This window comes from Neoarius graeffei, chromosome 21 (assembly GCF_027579695.1).
Source record: "Neoarius graeffei isolate fNeoGra1 chromosome 21, fNeoGra1.pri, whole genome shotgun sequence".
NCBI lineage: Eukaryota > Metazoa > Chordata > Actinopteri > Siluriformes > Ariidae > Neoarius > Neoarius graeffei.
In genome coordinates this window covers 15,031,030-15,051,898 of record NC_083589.1, presented here as the reverse complement: position 1 = coordinate 15,051,898, position 20,869 = coordinate 15,031,030, and the positions used below count along the sequence as shown (strand labels likewise).

At 43.7% G+C, this 20,869-nt stretch overlaps 1 protein-coding gene across 1 annotated transcript in view; it reads left to right on the top strand.

Moving 5' to 3' along the window:
• Positions 1-20,869, top strand: part of cacna1c (calcium channel, voltage-dependent, L type, alpha 1C subunit) — an 880,695-nt gene that overhangs the window by 191,635 nt on the left and 668,191 nt on the right. Inside the window, exon 3 of the mRNA XM_060902748.1 lies at positions 13,389-13,494. Within this exon, the coding sequence (XP_060758731.1) occupies positions 13,389-13,494 (106 nt within the window). The remainder of the gene's footprint in view (positions 1-13,388; positions 13,495-20,869) is intronic.

Sequence of the window (20,869 nt, the reverse complement as noted above, 5' to 3'; positions counted from 1 at the left end):
ACAATAAGTGAATAGGGGCTTTTCACATTATGTCATTGTAACTGTGGATTTGTTTATCCAGTCATGTTGCTGGACAGGCTTTATTTTGGACAATGACCGGCACAAGTGTACACAAGTGATTGTAAGCCCAATTCAGTAAACTTCTACAGATAAACTGGTAGACGTTACATCTAAAAGAACAATGCCAGTGATGTGCAGTGCTTTTGGATGTAATAACAGATGTGGAGATTAGATTAGATTAGATTAGATTAGATTAGATTAGATTAGATTAGATTAGATTAGATTAGATAAAACTTTATTGATCCCTTTGGGAGGGTTCCCTCAGGGAAATTAAGATTCCAGCAGCATCATTACAGATAAACAGAGAAAAGAAATAGAGAAAAACTTCTAGATAAATTAAAATAAATTAAGGATTTACATATACAAATATAAAAAGAATAAGATATGGGGAAGAGAGGAAGGGGGAGAGAGAGGAGGGAAAAAAGGAAAAGGGGGGCAGCAGGAGAGATATTGCACTTTATATTGCACTTTATATTCCACATTGTCCGGTATAGCTTATTTTTAGGCTAGGCTACTGCTCCTTCCCATCCTTTGTACTCCTGTTACCCCTCCTGTTACTCCCCCCCCCAGAGAGGAGTTTTACAGTCTGATGGCATGAGGGACAAAGGAGTTTTTGAGTCTGTTCATCCTGCACTTGAGAAGGAGCATTCTGTCACTGAACAGGCTCCTCTGGTTGCTGATGACGGTGAGCAGAGGGTGACTGGCATCGTCCATGATGTTCAATAGTTTGTCCATAGACCTCTTCTCTGCCACCATCACCAGAGAGTTCAGCTTCATACCGACCACAGAGCCAGCCTGCCTGATCAGTTTGTCCAGCCTGGATGTGTCCTTCTTGGATGTGCTGCCCCCCCAGCACACCACGGTGTAAAACAGGACACTGGCAACCATAGACTGATAGAACATCCACAGGAGTTTCCTGCAGATGTTAAAGGGCCGCAGCCTCCTAAGGAAGTATAACCTGCTCTGTCCCTTCCTGTATAAGTGATTGGTGTTGCAAGTCCAATCCAGCTTGCTGTCCAGCCATAGCCCAAGGTACTTGTAGGAATCCACAGCCTTCACCTCGACTCCCTCGATCAGAACTGGTTGTGACCTTGGTCTGGACCTCCCAAAGTCAATGACCAGCTCCTTGGTCTTCAAAGTGTTGAGCTGCAGATGGTTCCTGTTGCACCACACAGCAAAGTCCCTCACCAGGCTCCTATACTCCTCCTCTCTGTTGTCACTGATACACCCAACAATGGCTGTGTCATCGGCAAACTTCTGAATGTGACACAGCTCCGAGTTGTAGCAGAAGTCCACGGTGTACAGGATGAAGAGAAGAGGGGCCAGCACCATGCCCTGGGGTGCTCCGGTGCTGCTAATCACAGTGTCAGATGTGATGTCCTTCAGCCTGACGTACTGCAGCCTGTCAGTGAGGTAGCTGGAGATTCAGGTGACTAGGCAGGGGTCCACTCGCATCCTGTTCAGTTTGTCCTGAAGCAAAAGATACGCCTGGTTTAACTTTTCTCCACTGCCTGGCAAACACAGAAAGATGAGAAAATGATGACCTGCAGTTAAATGGGAAGAATGGATGCCAACAAAGCATTCCTGTATGTGTGGAGAACTTTTTTTACCAGGTTAGTATGAAAGCTCTGTGCAGCTATTATTTCTCCTAACACTTTTTCTAGTTCAAGGCCATTCAGTTATAAAAATTCCCTCAATCTAGATCTAGCCTAGGTTCTACTCAAGTTAACATTCAACAAGTCCATAGGTTATGGCGTAGGAATTTTTTTTTTTTTTTAGAAATCATGGACACTATGTCCTCCAGGCTAAAGAGGAGAGGGACCGTCCGGCTTGTTATCAGTTCTCAGTTCAAAAGCCAACATCTGTGATTGTTGTGATATGCCATAGGTTGGTGTAACTTTGGTCTAGATTATAAAGATTTAACAGGTTGCATGGTCATGATATATTTTATTAGATGTGAGATATTGTATTTTGGATTTGATATATTTTATTCAACCTAATGCTTTGCTAGACTAGCAGCATGTTTAGATGCTGATAAAGTAAACGAGGCTAAATACCATAAAATATGCAAGATCTAGGCCCTGCCTTGTTTATTACTATTAGAAGTCCACATTTGAGCTTACCTTTGTTATAATAATGTATTTTTCTTTATCGGGCATAGGCCCTTTGCAGCTAGTCAAGTCAAGTTTATTTGTATGGCACTTTTAACAACAGACATTGTCGCAAAGCAGCTTGACAGAAAATTAAAGACTTGAAACATGAGCTAATTTTATCCCTAATTGATCCTTGACGGCGGCACGGTGGTGTAGTGGTTAGCGCTGTCGCCTCACAGCAAGAAGGTCCTGGGTTCGAGCCCCGGGGCCGGCGAGGGCCTTTCTGTGCGGAGTTTGCATGTTCTCCCCGTGTCCGCGTGGGTTTCCTCCGGGTGCTCCGGTTTCCCCCACAGTCCAAAGACATGCAGGTTAGGTTAACTGGTGACTCTAAATTGACCGTAGGTGTGAATGTGAGTGTGAATGGTTGTCTGTGTCTATGTGTCAGCCCTGTGATGACCTGGCGACTTGTCCAGGGTGTACCCCGCCTTTCGCCCATAGTCAGTTGGGATAGGCTCCAGCTTGCCTGCGACCCTGTAGAAGGATAAAGCGGCTAGAGATAATGAGATGAGATGAGATGAGATGATCCTTGACGAGCAAGCTAGAGGTCACATGCTTGGATATTGTTTAGCAACATGAACATGGAGAGCAAGCTTTCCAGTAAACAAAAGCTTGTAAGAGGTCAAATGCATGTGCTCTAAAACAGTAGTTTCATTTCTACAAAAGCATCAAGATATATTCTAGAAATTTTGTTTGGGCTCAGTTTTTGAGGTGCAATAAGCATTTTTGTTGCAAAATCAAGAAAATACTAGTGGCACCAACATGTTCGAATGGCTAAAAATCATGGCAACTTCACAAAGTACATACTTCAAAACTTGACTTTTTCTCTCTTCTTTTTAATGTTTGGACTTCTAAAGGCTCCCAAAGAAAAGCCTAGTGTGATTGACAATTGTGTAGGATTTGACAGCATCTTATGGTCGATTAGTGATGTTTTTCTGAGAGTGATTCCAAGCGCTATATCCAAGCACATGGCCTTGAGCTCCCGAGGGCCTGTTTCCCATAACATTCTGGCATGCACGAAACCTGACTTGAAATATTGGTGGGTATCTGTACTTTTGTATGCCTTTAGCATCTTTCCAGTGTATTTAGTAGTCCCAAATACTAAATAGTTCAAGATGTTGTCGTATCCCAAATCCGTTAGCTGGTTTGCCGTACACTTTTCAAGTGGAATAAATACATTTGTGGGTAAATTAAGAAGAAGAAGAAGAAGCCTTTACTTTTGTCACATGTACACTCAAGCACAGCGAAATTCCTTCTCTTCATTGAACTCATCTGAAGCAGTGAATGTGCATGCACACACAAACGTACACCCAGAGCAGTGAGAAGAATAAATAAATACATTTGTGGGTAACTTGATGTGTGATGCCTGCATGATTCAGCTTTTCAATGTAATGTGATCTGCTGGTATAATCAAAATTTTTCATTATTTCAGAGAGATTAACTGTCATGACTATGTTTCTTTGTTTGCCTGGCAATATGGTGGCTGCTGCATGATAAAGAAAAATCTGTGACATCAGTGAAAGGTCCCTATATTACATCTTTATGCACAGATAGAGTAAGACTAAAACTGTCAAAATAAGGGTCTGAAATTACACAATACTTTTAACATAAATTGACATAATATGACTTCAATTAAATATACAATAACAATAATGCAGAAATAAGACAAATATGAAATTCTTATCTATGGCTCTAACAAGTTGTCACACCAAATGTTGACTCTATTACTGTTTATCACTCTTTGTAGTATTTTTGTTCATATAGACATAGTTTATTTCATTATTTTTAAGGATTCTTTGCATGTGCACATCCCAACTGGTGCATTCAAAGCAGTCCTTTAGTATATTGTTAGCTCTCTTAGGCCAGATTAATGTTTGGCCATGTTGTGTAGGGGTCTGTATAAAGGAGTTAGAAATAGTGAAATATAGTCAAATATAGGGCTGGGTCCAAAATGCATCCTTGATATGATGGTAGACATCACATAGTATTTTTGTGCCTCTGGTCACACAGTGTATGTGTTGATCATTTTGGAAATACAATTTTGATTTTGGTCTGATTAAAATCCCTTGAAGTGAGTCTCAATCAGTGTGGTAATAGGATGTCTAACAGTGTGTCAGGAGGGTGTCTAACAAGACAGCAAGGCATCAAAGACCATTTGCAACTGATTGAACTCTTATTTCCTTGATGCTGCCTGTGCAGCAGTTCTCTCAAGTAACAGAATTTTTTTTTTTTAAAGTTGGTGGACCGAACATCACAGAAAAGGAATTTTGTCTACCTGCAACCCTACTATAACTACAACCCTAATTCCAAAAAAGTTGGGATACTGTTTAAACTGTAAATAAAAAGAGAATGTGATCATTTGCAACTCATGGAAACCCTATATTTCATTGAAAATAGTACAAAGACAATATATCAAATGTTGAAACTGAGAAATTTTATTGGTTTTTGAAAAATATATGCTCATTTTGAATTTGATGTCAGCAACACATTTCAAAAAAGTTGTGATGGGGCAACAAAAGACTAAAAAAGTTATGTAATGTGATTTAAAAAATGGTTAATTATAAACAAGTCAGTAACATGATTGGGTATAAAAAGAACATCCCAGAGGGGCTGAGTCTCTCAGAAGTAAAGATGGGGAGGGGTTCACCACTCTGTGAAAGACTGCATGGGCAAACAGTGCAACAACATAAGAATAACATTCCTCAATGTAAAATTGCATAGAATTTGGGGATCACATCATCTATGGTACATAATATCATTAAAAGATTCAGAGAATCTGGGGAAATCTCTGTATGCAAGAGAAAAGGCTGAAAATTGACATTGGATGCTTGTGGTTTTCAGGCCCTCAGGCAACACTGCATTAAAAGCAGACACATATGTAGTGGAAATCACTGCACTGGCTCAGGAACACTTCAGAAAACCATCATCTGTGAAAACAGTTCATCACTGCATTAACAAATGCAAGTTAAAACTATATATAAACAATATGCAAAAACACTGCCACCTTCTCTGGGCCTGAGCTCTTTTACGATGGACTGAGGTAAAGTGGAAAATTGTCCAGAGGTCTGATGAATCAAAAATAGAAATTCTTTTTAGAAATCATGGACACCACATCCTCCAGGCTAAAGAGGACAGGGACCATCCAATTTGTTATCAGCGCACAGCTCAAAAGCCAGCATCTGTGATGGTATGAGGGTGCATTAGTGCACATGACATGGGTAGCTTATACATCTGGGAAGGCATCATTAGTGCTGAATGATGTATATACATGTTTCAGAGCAATATGCTGCCATCCAGACAAATTTTTTTCAGGGAAGGCCTTCCTTCTTTCAGCAAGACAATGCCAAACTGCTTTCTGCACATATTAAAACTGCATGGCTCCATAGTAAAGGAGCCTTCTTCTTCTTCTTTTGGCTGCTCCCGATTAGGGGTCGCCACAGCGGATGTTTTTTCTCCATTGCTCCCTGTCTTCCGCATCCTTCTCTACCACACCTGACACTTTCATGTCCTCTCTCACCACATCCATGTATCTTCTCTTTGGTCTTCCTCATTTTTGTTTGCCTGGCAGCTCCATCCTCAACATTCTCCTTCCCACATGCTCTGCATCTCTTCTCATGATGTGCCCATACCATCTCAGTCTCATCTCTCTTAGCTTAATTCCCAAGTTCTCTACATGTGCTGTCCCTCTGATGTACTCGTTCCTTATCCTGTCCAACCTTGTCACTCCCATCGCAAACCTTAACATCCTCAACTCCGCCACCTCCAACTTTGCCTCCTGTCTCTTTGTTAAGGGTATGGTCTCCAATCCATACATCACAGCTGGTCTCACTACTCTCTTCTACATCTTACCTTTCACTTTTGCTAAAAAGGAGTCTGGGTGCTAAACTGGCCTACCTGCAGTCCAAACCTGTCTCCCATTTAAAACATTTGGCACATTATGAAGTGCAAAATATGGCAAAGGAGACCCCAAACTGTTGATTAACTGAAATTGCATATCAGGCAAGAATGGGACAACATTTCTCTTTCAAAACTACAGAACTGGTCTCCTCAGTTCCCGAACATTTACAGAATGTTGGTAAAAGTAGAGGTGATGCAAAACAGTGGTAAACATGCCCCTGTCCCAACTTTTTTGAAACATGTTGCTGACATCAAATTCAAAATGAGCATTGTGGCAGTTCGTAGGAGGGGGAGGAGCACAGAAAGACGGCAGGCCAGAATAAAGTTCTGAATAAACGCTACGGGAACCTCCTCATTCCAGAGTTTGAGTAGATTGAGGTGGTAAATCTGTAGCGCCCCACCCCTGCCCGTCCGCCTCACCTCATAGTCGACGTCCCCGACTCGCCGTGTGACCTCAAAGGGTCCTTGCCACCTGGCAATCAATTTGGAGCTCGATGTGGGCAACAGTACGAGTACTTTATCTCCCGGTGTGAACTCCCTAAGGCGCGTACCCCTGTCGTACAGGCGGGTTTGCCGTTCTTGGGCCTGCCGCAAATTCTCCTGGGTTAGGTGTATGAGTGTGTGGAGTTTTGCACGCAGGTCAATAACGTATTGAATTTCATTTTTACTGGGTGAAGGTCCCTCCTCCCAATTTTCTCGCAGCACAAAATGCCGCGTGGCTTACGCCCGTATAACAATTCAAATGGGGAGAACCCCGTGGAGGCTTGGGGGACCTCTCGCACTGCAAATAACAAGGGTTCGAACCATTTATCCCAGTTACGTGCGTCCTCACTTATGAATTTTTTAATTATATTTTTGAGGGTGCGATTGAACTGTTCAACTAAACCGTCCATTTGTGGGTGATAAACGCTGGTGCGGATCGGCTTAATACCTAATATCCCATACAGTTCGCTCAGTGTTCATGACATAAACGAGGTGCCTTGGTCAGTCAGAATCTCTTTCGGGATTCCAACTCGAGAGATGACGCGGAAGAGTGCCTCCGCAGTACTGCGTGCTGAGATATTGCGAAGAGGCACTGCTTCCGGGTATCGCGTTGCATAGTCCACCAGAACTAATATAAAGCGGTACCCTCGTGTTGACCGATCTAATGGCCCAACGAGATCCATCCCAATTCTTTCGAACGGGGTCTCGATTAATGGTAGGGGGCGCAAGGGCGCTTTTGGAATGGCCGCTGGATTTACTAACTGGCATTCGCGGCATGCCGTACACCACCTACGGACATCGCCGCGAATCCCCGGCCAATAGAATCGGGCCATTATTCGGGCTAGTGTCTTATCCTGCCCTAAGTGTCCAGCCATGGGATTAAGGTGAGCCACCTGGAATACCAATTCCCGGCAGCTTTTTGGAATCAAAAGCTGGGTGATTTGCTCTTTTGTCTGAGTGTCCTGCGTCACTCAGTATAATCTATCTTTCATAATAGAAAAATAGGGGAAGGACGGGGTGGCATTCGGCGGGAGCATTTGACCATCGATTACTCTCACTTGGTCAAATGCATGCCGCAGAGTCTCGCCTCACGACTACTCTAACGGGAAATCCGCAAGGGATTCCCCGAGAGAGATAGGAGGAGCCTGTGGCTCCTCACTCTGACGTGAAGATGACGTGGACAGCTCTACGACAGCTGCTCCCGCCAAAGCAACACCGGGACCTCCCCCTGCTGACCTATGGCAGGACCCATTCTTCACTAGATGACTCATCAACTCCCCGAATCCCGGCCAATCAGTCCCCAAAATTATCGAGTGGGTGAGGCAAGGATTAATCACCACCTTTACTATAAATTTTTCCCCTCGGAACAAAATGTGGACCAATACCAACGGGTAGCTGTGAACATCCCCGTGCACACACAACATCTTCACCCCCTGTGCTTCCCCCAATGCCTCGTCTTGCACCAGGCTTTGGTGGATTGAGGTCTGATTACAACCGGAATCCACCAATGCCTGATATGTATCCCCTTGGATACTCACTGGTATGCGATACGCTCCGGCCCGATCGAGGGCAGCTCCTGGCGCATCAGGGATTCGAACCACCGCGCCCACTTCCATTGCTGAACATTGCTGTTGGAGGTGGCCCAGCTCCCCGCAGCGCCAGCAAACCGGCCCGGGTTTCCTCTCTGCATCGGTGCCCTGGGGCTCACTCACCTGAGGGGGGGAAGAGACAGACACAGAAGGGAAAAACGGGAGGACACCGCGGGTGTGACGGGCCGGCTGGGGTGGGGCCAGCCCCTGCCTCTGCAGTGGGGGAATGGGGCGAGGACGAGACACAGGAGGAGAGAGGGGGAGAGAGAGAGAGAGGAGAGAAGAGGATGTTCACTGTCTTGCCGTCAGAACAGCCGCCAAATGGTCCTCCGCCAACTCGATGGCCTGATCCAGCGACGCCGGGCGGTGGCACTGGACCCACTCCGCAGTTCCCTCTGGCAGGCGGCCGATGAACTGCTCCAGCACCACCTGATCGAGGATTCCCTTGGCGTCGCGGTTGTTGGCCCTCAACCACCGCCAGCAGGCATCCCGGAGCTGCTGGCCAAACGCGAACAGCCAGCCGACTTCCTCCAGCCGCAGAGCGCGGAAGCGCTGTTATTGTTGTTCGGGGGTGCACTCCACCCACTGGAGGACGGCCTGGCGAAGGTCCACATAGGCCAGCCGGCGGTCGGCGGGGAGCTGTAGCACGGCCAGCTGCGCCTCTCCTGTTAGCAGGGGGAGAAGGCGCGCTGCTCCATCGGCCACCCCGAGGTCTCCGCGACTTGCTCGAAGAGCATGATGAATGACTCGGGGTCGTCCTGCGGGCCCATCTTGGTTAGGATGAGGGGGGACGGGCCCATGGTGGGAGTGCTGGTGGACCCCGTCGACGCGAGGAGGTGCCGGAACGCCTGACGATATTCCTGCTGCGCCAGCAGCAGGGCCTCGAACCAGCGCTCTTGCTCCTTCCGGAGGGTGATTAGCGCCTGGTGCTGGCTCTGCTGGGCCGTGGCGAGGGCGTGGACCAGGTCCGCGAAGGGGGAGGACTCCATGGGGCTGTTCTTTTCCTGTGCTCCTTCCTGGGTTTCGGCACCACTGTGGCAGTTCGTAGGAGGGGGAGGAGCACAGAAAGACGGCAGGCCAGAATAAAGTTCCATAATGCTCTTTTATTTGTTCTTTTCAGACACAAATATATCCAGTCACACAGCACACACCAGTTGACTGGTGCCAGAGAGAGCTGCCTTCCTCTGCTCTCTCTCTCTTTATATAGGGCGCGGTCACAAACACAGGTTAATTGACATCAGGTGTAGTGATTCTGCCACTTACCTTCCCTGAATCCGCCCTCCTGTCACAGACCGATGCTTGGCCACACCCCCTCTGCCACAAGCATATATTTTATTAATAAATAAAATAAATACATTTCTCAATTTCAACTTTTGATATGTTGTCTTTGTACTGTTTTCAACAAAATATAGGGTTTCTGTGATTTGCAAATCATCACATTCTGTTTTTATTTACAGTTTACACAGCGTTCCAATGTTTTTGGAATTGGGGTTGTAACTCTTTTACTATGAACTATTATGAACTAACTTCATGTCCCCCAACTTTAGTGACAATGAGTCGGTGTCTTAAAAAAAGAGAAAAAAGTAATTAAGCCATGCATTCCTCTTCCCCCTAGTGACAAACAATAAGTCATCAAGTCTGCAGTCAAGTTAACAATACATGTTAACATGATAAAACAAAGGCTTAACGAGTCCAGCTTAGGTTTCGATTGCTAACAATTATCGAGAACAGTGATCAAAGGATTTGCAAAAAGACAAAATGACTGCTGATATCATCTGTGATTTGTAACACCTGAATGAACTGTGCTGAGTTTCCCAAAAGCATCATAGCGCAAAGATCATCATTAAATGGTAGAGCAAGCAGCACGATGAACACTCTCCTTTTTAAGATGCTATTAGCATTAAGAGGCTTATGGGAAACCCACCACTGATTGGTGAAGATTTAGAAAACAGAGCAAGTTAGTGGGTGGACACTGACAACAATACCTCCTGTACATAACAGATGAAGAAATCCTCACCTCCATTCATGATCCTTTAAGTCAGTCAATGAACTGTGATAGTGACTCAGAAGGAGAAATTAATGATAAGGAGAATGTGCCTAAAATTAAAGCGGTCCAGGGTTACAAGTTTCTTCAGCAAGAAAACTGATGGGACACCAGTACTGTACTTTTACTAACTGAAAATGTATAATATTCACATTAATTTTATGACATTGTGTCACATCTACACGTACAATGTCTCGCCTCAAACTGGTACTCATGTGGCAGCTGTGCTTATTAGAACTAACTGCCATGCACCTGTGGCTGATCAGAGCACAATCACAGTGCATGATTATAAGGAATCTGAACAACACAGATTTTGAGAAGTATACATGCTGTACCTTGTGTCTCTGGTTTTGACTTTGTTTTGCATATTTGGATTCTGCCTTTCCTTCTTGCCTTGGCTATTCTGTTTGTGCCATGTGTGACCCTTACCTGTTTCCTCACACTGCTTTCACATTACGTTTTGGACCTGTTTGCCTGCCTGTTTGTAAATAAACACTCTTTCTGCTATTACATCTGTCCATCCACCTCCTTTACATAACGCATAGAAAATAATTTTTCTATGTGTTAGAAAAACATAGAAAACACATTTTTTCCTTCATAAATATGTAAGTGTAAATATAAATTAAACACAGTTGGTTTTGTTTTACATAAGAGTGAGTGTTTAGTGTGACAAGTGGGTCCAATTCAGTATTACAAACTTTTCAGTACAACAAACTATTTGGACATCCCGCAAGGAGTTTGATAGAGCAGGGTTGCAGTATATATGTTTTTGGGATTTTTTTTTTTGCTTCGATTTTATGAAAAAGTTACTGAGAAATAATCCTCGTACTCTCTTATAACCCCATGATTATAATCAAATAAATTTGTTTGATATGATTTGTGAGGCATCTGTTATCCAACTGGGTAACTCTTTGGTTTATTTACATAGTGTGCTGAAGTCACACATTACTGTAAATTCTATCCTAAAAGCTCATTCAAAATTAATATCCTTAGAAGATGCTTTCAGTTAAAAGTCTTGCCTTATAAGACACCCGTCTATTACAGCAGTGAGGCAACAAGGCAGCAACCTTCTGTTTCGAACACAGCTGTTGTGACCAGTATGATAGGCATGCTAACTCACATACAACTGATTACATTCACATACAAGATAATGCTGAGTTAAGCCATCCTTAAGAGTTTTTCCTCCAATATTTTCAATATTCCTATAATATCCTATAATATTTCACAGTAGTAGTGATGCCAGCAGATCTGTCATCCACACAGCATTAGAAATCCTCACCAGCTAACTACAAGTAACAGATCCTATAGTACCATCATCATGGTACCACCTCCACACAACCAGCTTCTCACCAGACAACTTGACAAGCATGACAGAGATTTTTGTCCCAAGAGTGGCAAGCTTTCACAGTACATTGCATCATACTTCTTCACCAAGTTACTTGAAATGAGCAAAAAAAGAACCGTTTTTTCTTCTTTTATAGTAGTTAGTTGGACTGCTGTCTAACAATATGACACTAACGTATTTGTACTTGCATGAGGATATGTTTTTGATTGAGACTAAAAACAAACAAACAAACAAACAAACAAACAAACAAACAAACAAACAAGAAACACTTCTATGAGTCACATTGCATAAAACCGCGTGCTATGATTCCATGACTATAAATGTATTTACTATAAATACGCAGGTGAGTATAGGAAAATGTGCACTGACTGATCAAGAAATTCTGACTATTTCACCTCGAGCAACTCAGCAAATTGGCAGCCAATCGCTTTGTCACCGTGAGGAAGAATTACAAATTATGAAAGAAAATGATGTTCCTTAAAGCACTATGAAGTTTATTCTAAAACTATTCAAAGGTATGGTGGAATTGTGATTTAGTTTATCTATTTCAAAACAAAGTATTTTATGAGAGTCAGCATAGATACTGTAAATAACACAAGTCTACATGCATTATATTTGCATGCTGCTTTTGAAGTTTGAAATAAATAATTTCAAAAATAATTTTAATATTTTATTTAAAAAGCATAAAAAACTATTTTTAATACAATTTAAAAAAATAATCACCTGTGTATTTATACTTAAACAATTATCTGGCTCAGTGAATATCGATGAATAATAACCTCAACTTCATCTCAGTTATTATTCACCAATATTCACTTCTTCTTCTACGAATAATTGTTAAATAATAGTCCAATAGAAACAAAGTAGCCAAACTCATATCAGTGCTCTAACTGTAAATTTAATTTATAAGTCTCATGAATTAATCACTCAATAAACCAGTCTCTTTAATTGACCAGTTTCATATAATACCTCTGTCTGTAGTTTGGAATTTTAATTAGAAATTTAAATTACATATTCAAAGTTATTTTAAGCTTAATTTATGAGAAGCAATAATAATAAATGACTTGGTTTCTGAAGGCTTTGTTCTGAATAGTTTGATTTCTTATAAAATCAAAGAAATAACAAACAACAACATGATAAAATCTCATTATCTCTAGCCGCTTTATCCTGTTCTACAGGGTCGCAGGCAAGCTGGAGCCTATTCCAGCTGACTACGGGCGAAAGGCGGGGTAGACCCTGGACAAGTCGCCAGGTCATCACAGGGCTGACACATAGACACAGACAACCATTCATACTCACATTCATACCTACGGTCAATTTAGAGTCACCAGTTAACCTAACCTGCATGTCTTTGGACTGTGGGTAAACCGGAGCACCCGGAGGAAACCCACACAGACACGGGGAGAACATGCAAACTCTGCACAGAAAGGCCCTCGCCGGCCACGGGGCTCAAACCGGGACCTTCTTGCTGTGAGGCGACAGCGCTAACCACTACACCACCGTGCTGCCACACGATAAAATGTTCAATAAATTAACAGAATGTATTGAAACACCAATTAACTACTTAACTAAGAAAATCTAATACTCACAAGGCACACATAAAGGAAGACTTTTGCACAGTGCTCTATGTCAAATATTCAATGGGAGGCACATCTGAGGATAAGACTACCTAACTGGTATGTAGGTGTCTTTAGCAGTTTATGGCAACCTCTAGGACACAAATTTTTAGTACAACTCAGCATCTGTTAGCTGTTGTCCACACTGTTTAACTGATGTGAAATTCTGTACTTGTTTCAGCCCTTAACTCTACACTTCTCCAGACCCTTTGAAATCATCATTTTAATGACTATTTTTGCTAACTGTGTTGCCTTAGCTGTCTACATCCCCTTCCCTGAGGATGACTCCAATGCCACAAACTCCAATCTGGTAAGAGACATGGTGGAAATATTTAACTAATCCTGCTGCTGTAATAATGCTAGTATACCACTAAGACCTGGGCTGCTGAATGAGGAAATACACACTATACCGATGCTTTCATGGTGGTGGTGGTGATTGCTTAGAATTTACACTGACCTTGTTGATTTAAATTCTCTAAAGACTGTTGAGATATTTATTTTTCATTTTACAAGAGTTGACAGAAGATTAATACACTGTTGTTCACTTACCTGTTATATTGATATTGCTCAATTTCCACATAAGCATACATGTACCATAAACCACCCCTTAGTTTTAACCACAGTTCTACATTCTTTCTTCTTTTAAGCATGCAAAAAGAATGCTTCCATTACTGCTGTGTGGCCCTTTTTTAGATGCAGGGATGGGTCCTTTAGGCATAGCAGTCTGATACACATGTACTTGTTCTGGACTATTGCTGAGGGGATTGATGTATATGGTAAGCTGCTATTGCTTGGAACACTCTCTCCTGTACCACAGCTCAGGTTGACAGGATCATTAGAGCCCTCTCCAGGCTGGCTAGACCCCAGTCTGCATTTGGAGCTTGAGTGACAAAAAATGAAATTGCTAAATGTAAAAATATAGAACAATATTATTTTGGAAATGCATTTGTACTTTACATATTAAGAGATGCAATTAATTATTAAAACATGCAGTGGGAATGCATAACTTGAGTATTTTTTCTATGCTCATTGGCTCTGCTCCTGACCTACTTGGCAGGGTTTTTTCTTTTTTTTGACAAATCAAGTCAAGTCGAGTTTATTTGTATAGCCCTTTTAACAATAAACATTGTCACAAAGCAGCTTTACAGAATTTGAAAGACTTAAAATATGAGGTAATTTTATCCCTACTCTATCCCCAATGAACACGCCTGTGGCGACGGTGGCAAGGAAAAACTCTCTCAGACGACATGAGGAAGAAACCTCGAGAGGAACCAGACTCAAAAGGGAACCTATCCTCATTTGGGCAACAACAGACAACATGACTATAACATTAACAGTCCTAACATAAAATCAGCTTCATTGATGCTATAAACCCCCCACCGACGGAAACCTGAGTGCAAAACCGTTCACGACAACCGCAGTCCCAAAGTCAGCAAGTCAACTGCAGTCCTAAAGTCAGCAAGTCAACTGCAGTCCTAAAGTCAGCAAGTCAACTGCAGTCCCCAGCCACAAAAGCACCACTGCAAGAGTCCAGAGCGTCCTCCAGGTGCAACCCCCAACTGTCCACATGGGGCCACCCTCCACAGGAGCGATGCGATAAGACTCCAACCAGACACGGGGCACCAGGATGGATCAGGCAGGTCCGAGGAGCAGAAGAGGTCAGCATCTCGATCCCAGGACCGACATGTAACTCAGAGGGACAGATTTTGGGGGGGGGGGGGGGGGGGAACGACACAGGTTGTTAGGTATGCCCAATGTCACCTGAATAAGTAGGAACAGTATACATTATTGCACTGAGTGCAAGCAGGGACTCTGGCAACTAACTATGACAGCATAACTAAAAGGGGAGAGCCAGAAGGTAACATAGGCATGAGGGAGCCCCGGAACATAAAGCAACCAGCCACTACACCGTCAACAAACTCGAGTGAGCAAGCGAGTGGGGGACTGACAGCATCCATACATCCCAGTTTACCAAAACACTATGTCTGAGGACACTCCAGATCTACACCTTTACCTCATAAACACCATTAACAAAAGGCTTGACTAAACAGATATATTTTCAGCCTAGACTTAAACACTGAGACTGTGTCTGATTCCCGAACACTACTTGGAAGGCTGTTCCATAATTGTGGGGCTTTGTAAGAAAAGGCTCTGCCCCCTGATGTAGCCTTCAATATATGAGGTACCAGCAGATAGCCTGTACCTTTTGATCTAAGTAGGTGTGGCAGGTCATAGAGGAGCAGAATTTCACTCAGGTACTGTGGTGCGAGACCATTCAGTGCTTTAAAGGTCAATTACTATTGACAATTACTATTTTATAATCAATACAAAATTTGATTGGGAGCCAATGCAGTGTGGATAAGACAGGGGTGATGTGGTCATATTTTCTAGTTCTAGTAAGGACTCTTGCTGCTGCATTTTGAACTAACTGGAGCTTGTTTATGCACTTATTGGAACATCCAGACAGTAAGGCATTACAATAATCCAACCTGGAGGTAACGAAAGCATAAACTAGTTTTTCCGCATCATGTAGTAACATTAAATTTCTTATCTTAGCAATATTTCTGAGATGAAAGAAAGCTATCCGGGTAATGTTATCAATGTGAGTTTTGAATGAAAGACTGGGGTCAATAATCACTCCGAGGTCTTTTACTGTTGCACGTGAAGAAACAGAAAGGCCATCCAGAGTTACTGTGTAATCAGAAAACTTACTTCTAGCTGTAAATCACATATAAAGTGAAAAATAGTTATTAGGCATCGAAAGTGTTGGAACCCCATTCTTTTACAAATTATTGTTTCCCATAATTAGTTGGGTTCTTCCAAACGAAATAAGTTTCAAGAACCTTAGATTTTCAGCTTTTGCATAATGACATTGTTATTATGAGCCAAATTTAATTATTTATAAATACATTTATTTATTGAATAAATTAATTTAAATTGAGCCACATTTACTCAGAGAACTGTCACTAATCATGGGATTCTTAGGCCAAGTTTACATTAGACCGTATCTGTCTCGTTTTCTTCGCGGATGCACTGTCCGTTTACATTAAAATGCCTGGAAACGCCGGGAAATGGGAATCCGCCAGGGTCCACGTATTCAATCTAGATCGTGTCTGGTCCGGTGCTGTGTAAACATTGAGAATACGCGGATACGCTGTGCTGAGCTCTAGCTGGCGTCGTCATTGGACAACGTCACTGTGACATCCACCTTCCTGATTCGCTGGCGTTGGTCATGTGACGCGACTGCTGAAAAACGGCGCGGACTTCCGCCTTGTATCACCTTTCATTAAAGAGTATAAAAGTATGAAAATACTGCAAATACTGATGCAAATACTGCCCATTGTGTAGTTATGATTGTCTTTAGGCTTGCCATCCTTCCACTTGCAAGTGGTAAGTGATATGCACTGAGATCACACACACAGTGGCTCAGTCCCGAATCACAGCTCGTGCGCTATACTCGCGCGCTCTGTGAGCTGCGCAGGGCCGGAGTGCGCACCCTCCAGAGGGCACTTGCTGTTCAGGGCGGAGTGATTTGGAGCGCAGGATGCCTGCAGAGCCGAGCATATCCGTGTATTGGTGTTGCTGTGTGCACGCGAATCGTGTATTGGTGTTGCTGTGTGCACACTAATCGTTTTAAAAATGTTAATCTGATGATCCGCTGATACGGTCTAATGTAAACCCCACCTTAGATTCACCAGTTTCAGAAGGCATTTGACAGAGTTCACATTGAGCTATTGCCATGAAACCAACTCGTAAGTGTTGCAACCTCAGTTAAAATGGACATTGGGGGCTCGCTCGCTCTATCTATCTATCTATCTATCTATCTATCTATCTATCTATCTATCTATCTATTGAACACACAAGCAAGTGTATTTTATTATAGAGTCTTACACTGACTTTTCCTCCTGATTCTTTTACTGAAACCATAAAATTTTTTGCCTTTTGAACAGTTTTTCCCCACCCATTCCAGTTTATGATTATTTGTGTAATATGCTGAGTTTTTTTTAACTAATCCTTGGATGTTTAAAAATCAATAATGATCCAAAACATGCAGTATTTATTTATTTATTGCTACATGCCAATCAGTCCTAGCAGGTGGAGATTGATTTACTCAAACTGCTTGGATGGATTTGCACAAAAAAATGAATGAATTGCTCAATACAAAGTTTTGTGGATGTTTGAAATGATTGGGGGAATGGTTTCTCACTTGCATATAAAAATAAGCATATCTCTTGTAAAATAAGTTGTGCACTCAAAATTCTTTCCTGGCCTGATGCAGTGACTCAAGCCATAAACAAAACCCTTAAACTCACCCATTCAAATTTATGATAATTTGTATAAGATGCAAAATACATTTTTGTAAGCTATTCCTTTTATTTATGGTCAATAGTCACCTATTCTTTTTAAAAGTACCTGTCAATTCTATTTTCATTTCATATAAATCTTGACACTTATTCAACAGGTGATGTTAACATTTCATTCTTTTTCCTGTCATACATAAAATGTGCAATATCATACTAGACCTCAAGATGGCAACATGAACCTATAAAACTTAATAAACATGCATTTGAACACGTTTTAAATTCTATTACAGTAAATTACAAGCCAGAGTACTAGAATATTTAATTGACTATTGTCAAAATTGCTCTTAATTGCATGTAAAATCAAAGCTGAGAAAGAACAATAAAATGGCATTTTCAGTCTTATTTCAAATTATGTTAATGGACTCTGGATTTATAAAAATGAAGGAACTATGAGGCAAAAAAGCCAGAGTGGCTTGTGTTGTCAGGGTGCTGCTGGAGGATCATACTTAAAAGAAAAAATACTTTTTGAATGTATTCTCAATCCATACAAATGTTTAAACAGCAGCTGAGAATGTCATGCGAATGTCTCTTGCTAGTTTTAATGCATTAGAAACAGGCATCACAGTAATATTTCGAAGTTATTCATGTTCCTTTCGAATAAATACAATGTGAAACATGATATAAAACCACTGGGTGGCAGAATCAGTCAACACATGTGCAATTAAAACACTTCAGTCTAACCCCAAATACAAGAACATGTAGGCAACAATCAGTTTTCTTTTAATATATTGGCTGTGTGTCTCTTGTGCTGTATTTGAGCAAATAATTTTATCATATGGAAACAATAAAGCTACTACTGCTGGCATCCATCTGTCTCAGAAGACAATGGAGTATGCACCAAGGATTAGTCTGCAGTTGGGTTGCAGCACCTGCTGTGGCTGTACAGCCCTATCCTGGAATGGCAGACTGTAGAACTTTGAGCGGGTGGGTGGAGCACAGAAGTACAGCAGGCCAGAACTGAGTTTCAAAAAACTCTTTATTTTTGCACTTTTCAGTGATTTCACAATCTTCCAGCCACACATACACGCACACACACACAAGTCATCTGGTTGGGGAGAGAGCTCCCTTTCTCTGCTCTCTCTCTCTCCTTTTATAGGGCGCGGTCACTGGGAAAGACACACAAACAGGACATCAGGTGCAGTGATTCTGCCACTTACCTTCCCTGACTCCGCCCTCCATTCACAGACCGCCGCTTGACCACACCCCCACTGCCACATACCCCCACCACCCGACTCAGGCCGGGCAGCCGTCCAGCCTGCAGCCGAGAGGAAGTCCGCCACAACCATCTGCACCCCCGGCCTGTGGACCACCTCAAACTTAAATGGCTGGAGTGCCAGATACCAACGGGTGATCCACGCGTTGGCATCCTTCATGCGGTGGAGCCACTGCAGGGGTGCATGGTCCGAACAGAGGGTGAAAGGGTGCCCCAGCAGGTAGTAGCGGAGGGCGAGGACCTCCCACTTGATGGTGAGGCACTCCTTTTCTATTGTGCTGTAGCGGCCCTCGCGCACCGACAGCTTCCGGCTGATGTACAGCACTGGACGATCCTCCCCCTCCACCTCCTGGGACAGAACAGCCCCCAGACCCCTGTCCAATGCGTCCGTCTGCAAAACAAAGGGGAGAGTGAAGTCAGGGGAGTGTAATAGTGGCCCCCCACACAGTGCAGCCTTTACCTCAGAGAAAGCCCGCTGGCATTGCTCCGTCCACTGGACCGGATCTGGTGCCCTCTTTTTAGTGAGATCAGTCAGCGGGCTGGTGACGTCCGAATAATTAGGTATAAACCTACGATAGTAGCCAGCCAGCCCCAGGAACTGTCTCACCCCCTTTTTGGTCTTGGGCCTCGGGCAGGCCGCAATTGCTGTTGTCTTATTAATTTGGGGACGCACTTGCCCATTGCCCAAGTGAAAGCCCAGATACCATACTTCCACCCGCCAAGTCGCACACTTCTTTGGGTTGGCTGTGAGACCCGCTCGCCCCAGCAACCCAAGGACGGCCCTCAGGTGTTGCAGATGCCATGGCCAGTCATTACTATAGATTATAATGTTGTCTAAGTATGCAGCCGCATAGGTGGCATGGGGGTGGAGGACCCTGTCCATAAGTCGCTGGAACGTAGCGGGCGCCCCAAACGGCACAAAAGGAAGTGTGACAAATTGGTGTAAGCCAAACGGTGTGGAAAAGACCATTTTTTCTTGGGATATTGGAGTCAAGGGGATCTGCCAATAACCCTTTGTCAAATCCAGTGTCGAATAAAAGCGAGCCGTGCCTAGTCGATCCAGCAACTCGTTAATACGAGGCATTGGGTACGCATCGAATTTAGACACCGCATTGACTTTTCTATAGTCCACACAGAACCGGACCAACCCGTTGGCCTTGGGAACCAAGACCACCAGGCTGCTCCAGTCACTGTGGGACTCCTTGACGATGCCCATGTCGAGCATGGCCTTGATTTCTTCCCGAACCACCTTTATCTTGTGTTCAGGCAGCCTGTAAGGGTGGCTGAGCACTACCACCCCCGGGGGCGTCTCAATGTGGTGTTCTATGAGGCGGGTGCGGCCGGGCAGGGGTGAGAACACATCCGAAAATTCGGTCTGCAACTGGGCAACCTCCGTGAGTTGGGTCAGGGAGAGGTGGTCTCCAAAGGGGACTGGAGAGGCAAGCGATGTCAATGTTCCCTTTTGAACCTCCGGCCCCAGCTCTGCCTTCTCCGGAACCAACGACACCAATGCCACGGGGACCTCCTCATTCCAAAGTTTGAGCAGATTGAGGTGGTAAATCTGTACCGCCCCACCCCTGTCCGTTCGCCTCACCTCATAGTCGATGTCCCCGACTCGCCGTGTGACGTCAAAGGGTCCTTGCCACTTGGTGATCAATTTGGAACTCGACATAGGCAACAGTACGAGTACTTTATCTCCCAGAACACATCCGAAAATTCGGTCTGCAACTGGGCAACCTCCGTGAGTTGGGTCAGGGAGAGGTGGTCTCCAAAGGGGACTGGAGAGGCAAGCGATGTCAATGTTCCCTTTTGAACCTCCGGCCCCAGCTCTGCCTTCTCCGGAACCAACGACACCAATGCCACGGGGACCTCCTCATTCCAAAGTTTGAGCAGATTCAGGTGGTAAATCTGTACCGCCCCACCCCTGTCCGTTCGCCTCACCTCATAGTCGATGTCCCCGACTCGCCGTGTGACGTCAAAGGGTCCTTGCCACTTGGTGATCAATTTGGAACTCGACATAGGCAACAGTACGAGTACTTTATCTCCCGGTGCGAACTCCCTAAGGCGTGTACCCCTGTTGTACAGACGGATTTGCCGTTCTTGGGCCT